The 1,805-nt window shown below is 68.4% G+C and overlaps 2 protein-coding genes across 2 annotated transcripts in view; one reads left to right on the top strand and one right to left on the bottom strand.

The window, feature by feature from the left end:
• Positions 1-1,799, top strand: part of MOGS (mannosyl-oligosaccharide glucosidase) — a 2,827-nt gene extending 1,028 nt beyond the window's left edge. Inside the window, exon 2 of the mRNA XM_025191922.1 lies at positions 1-1,799. This exon is cut by the window's left edge and continues 802 nt beyond it. Coding sequence (XP_025047707.1) covers positions 1-952 — 952 coding nt within the window. The 3' untranslated portion in view covers positions 953-1,799.
• The window catches only part of WBP1 (WW domain binding protein 1), a 1,287-nt gene continuing 972 nt past the window's right edge, over positions 1,491-1,805 (bottom strand). Inside the window, exon 2 of the mRNA XM_025191904.1 lies at positions 1,491-1,602. Coding sequence (XP_025047689.1) covers positions 1,491-1,602 — 112 coding nt within the window. The remainder of the gene's footprint in view (positions 1,603-1,805) is intronic.

The raw sequence follows: 1,805 nt of genomic DNA, 5'->3' as shown, positions 1-1,805 counted from the left end.
CCCCGCCCGCCGCCGCCTCTCCCCCCCCCTGCAGGCCTGGTACGACTGGTACAACCGCACGCAGGCCGGGCCGCTGCCCTACACCTTCCGCTGGCGCGGCCGTGACACCGACACCAAGCTCTTCCTCAACCCCAAGACGCTGGCCTCAGGGCTGGACGACTACCCGCGTGCCTCGCACCCCTCGCCTGACGAGCGGCACTTGGACCTGCGCTGCTGGATGGCGCTGGCCTCCAGCGTCATGGCTGACGTGGCTGAGCGGCTGGGCGAGCCGGCGACTGAGTACCAGCACCTGGCGCAGGCACTGAGTGACAATGCCCTGCTGGAGCAGCATCACTGGGCCGCGGAGCTGGGCACCTTCGCTGACTACGGCAACCACAGCCGGGCCGTGGGGCTGGAGCGCGAGCGCCTGGTGGTGCCCCCAGGGCAGCCGCGGCACCAGCTGCCTCCACCCCGCTTGGTGCGGGTGGTGCGGGAGCCGCCACGGCCACGCTTTGTGGAGGCGCTGGGCTACGTCAGTCTCTTCCCCTTCCTGCTGCAGCTGCTGCAGCCTGACTCGCCGCGCCTGGGTGCCGTGCTGGCCGACCTGCGCAGCGAGGCCAAGTTGTGGACGCCCTTCGGCCTGCGCTCGCTGGCGCCCACCAGCCCCCTCTACATGCAGCGCAACACGGAGCATGACGCACCGTACTGGCGCGGTCCCATCTGGGTCAACATCAACTACCTGGCGCTGCGGGCGTTGCACCACTATGCCGGGCTGCCGGGGTCGCAGCAGGCGCGGGCGGCCCAGATCTACCGCGAGCTGCGCATCAACCTGGTGGGTAACCTGTACCGGCAGTACGTGGCCAGCGGGTACCTGTGGGAGCAGTACAATGACAGCACCGGGCGCGGCCAGGGTTGCCACCCCTTCACCGGCTGGTCTGCCCTGGTAGTGCTTGTGATGGCCGAGGAGTACTAGGGGGTAGGAGCGCGGCCCCTGCCACCTGGCTGAGCTGCTGTGAGCAGGCCAGGAGTGTGGGTTTCTGGCCCCCAGCAGCTCCTGGCCCTGCTCGTCCTTCTCAGGGTTTTTTTGTGGATGATGCAGCCCGGCTGCTTCTGGGGGCGAGAAACGGATGCAGCGATCTCCACACCAGCTGCGCCCAGGAAGCTTTCTTAATAAAGTGGAAAAACTTGAATCTCTTGTTTATGCCTGCCTGGGGCAGGGGGGCATAGTTCTGGGGCAGGGTAGGGCTGCACACGGCCAGGGGAAGGGGGAGGCAGGAGGGTCATTCCTGTACTCCGCCCCTCAGCTGGGATCAGGCCCAGTGCCATCTCCAGGCCTGGAGCAGCCAGGGCCAGGCAGGGGTGCACAGGCCCAGCTGGGCCCTGCTGCACAGAGTTCCTGTGCAAGGAAGGGACAGGGAGCCTGGTCCACGCAGCCCTGGATCCCCCGTCCCCCGGCAGTGAGGAGCGCGGGGCAGGCTCGAATTCCACATCTCTTTAATGCTGAGAGAATGCTACTGGAGTCCCCGCGCCCGAGCACGGACCTGCAGGCGGGGGCAGAGCCATTTCTCCACCCGGAAGGCAGTGGAGCCGAGCGCTGCGGGGCCCTGGCACGGCCAGGCAGCTCTGGAAGCAGGAGGGCAGCGCTCCAAGCAGGGGACTCCCCCGGCGGTGCTGGAAGGGAGGGGTGCCGGCCAGGACCCTGGGTGGCTCAGCCCGCAGTGCTACACACGACAGCGCGCGGGGGACACACCAGCTACAGCAGTCTGTGCAGGGGGCGCTCAGGCCTGGAGCCTGCCTGCCCGCAGCCCCTGCCCCTCCATACCCCC

Source organism: Alligator sinensis, unplaced genomic scaffold, assembly GCF_000455745.1.
Source record: "Alligator sinensis unplaced genomic scaffold, ASM45574v1 scaffold1334_1, whole genome shotgun sequence".
Classification (NCBI taxonomy): domain Eukaryota; kingdom Metazoa; phylum Chordata; order Crocodylia; family Alligatoridae; genus Alligator; species Alligator sinensis.
Note: the sequence above shows the minus strand (reverse complement) of the source record. Positions and strands in the feature narration are given on the sequence as shown.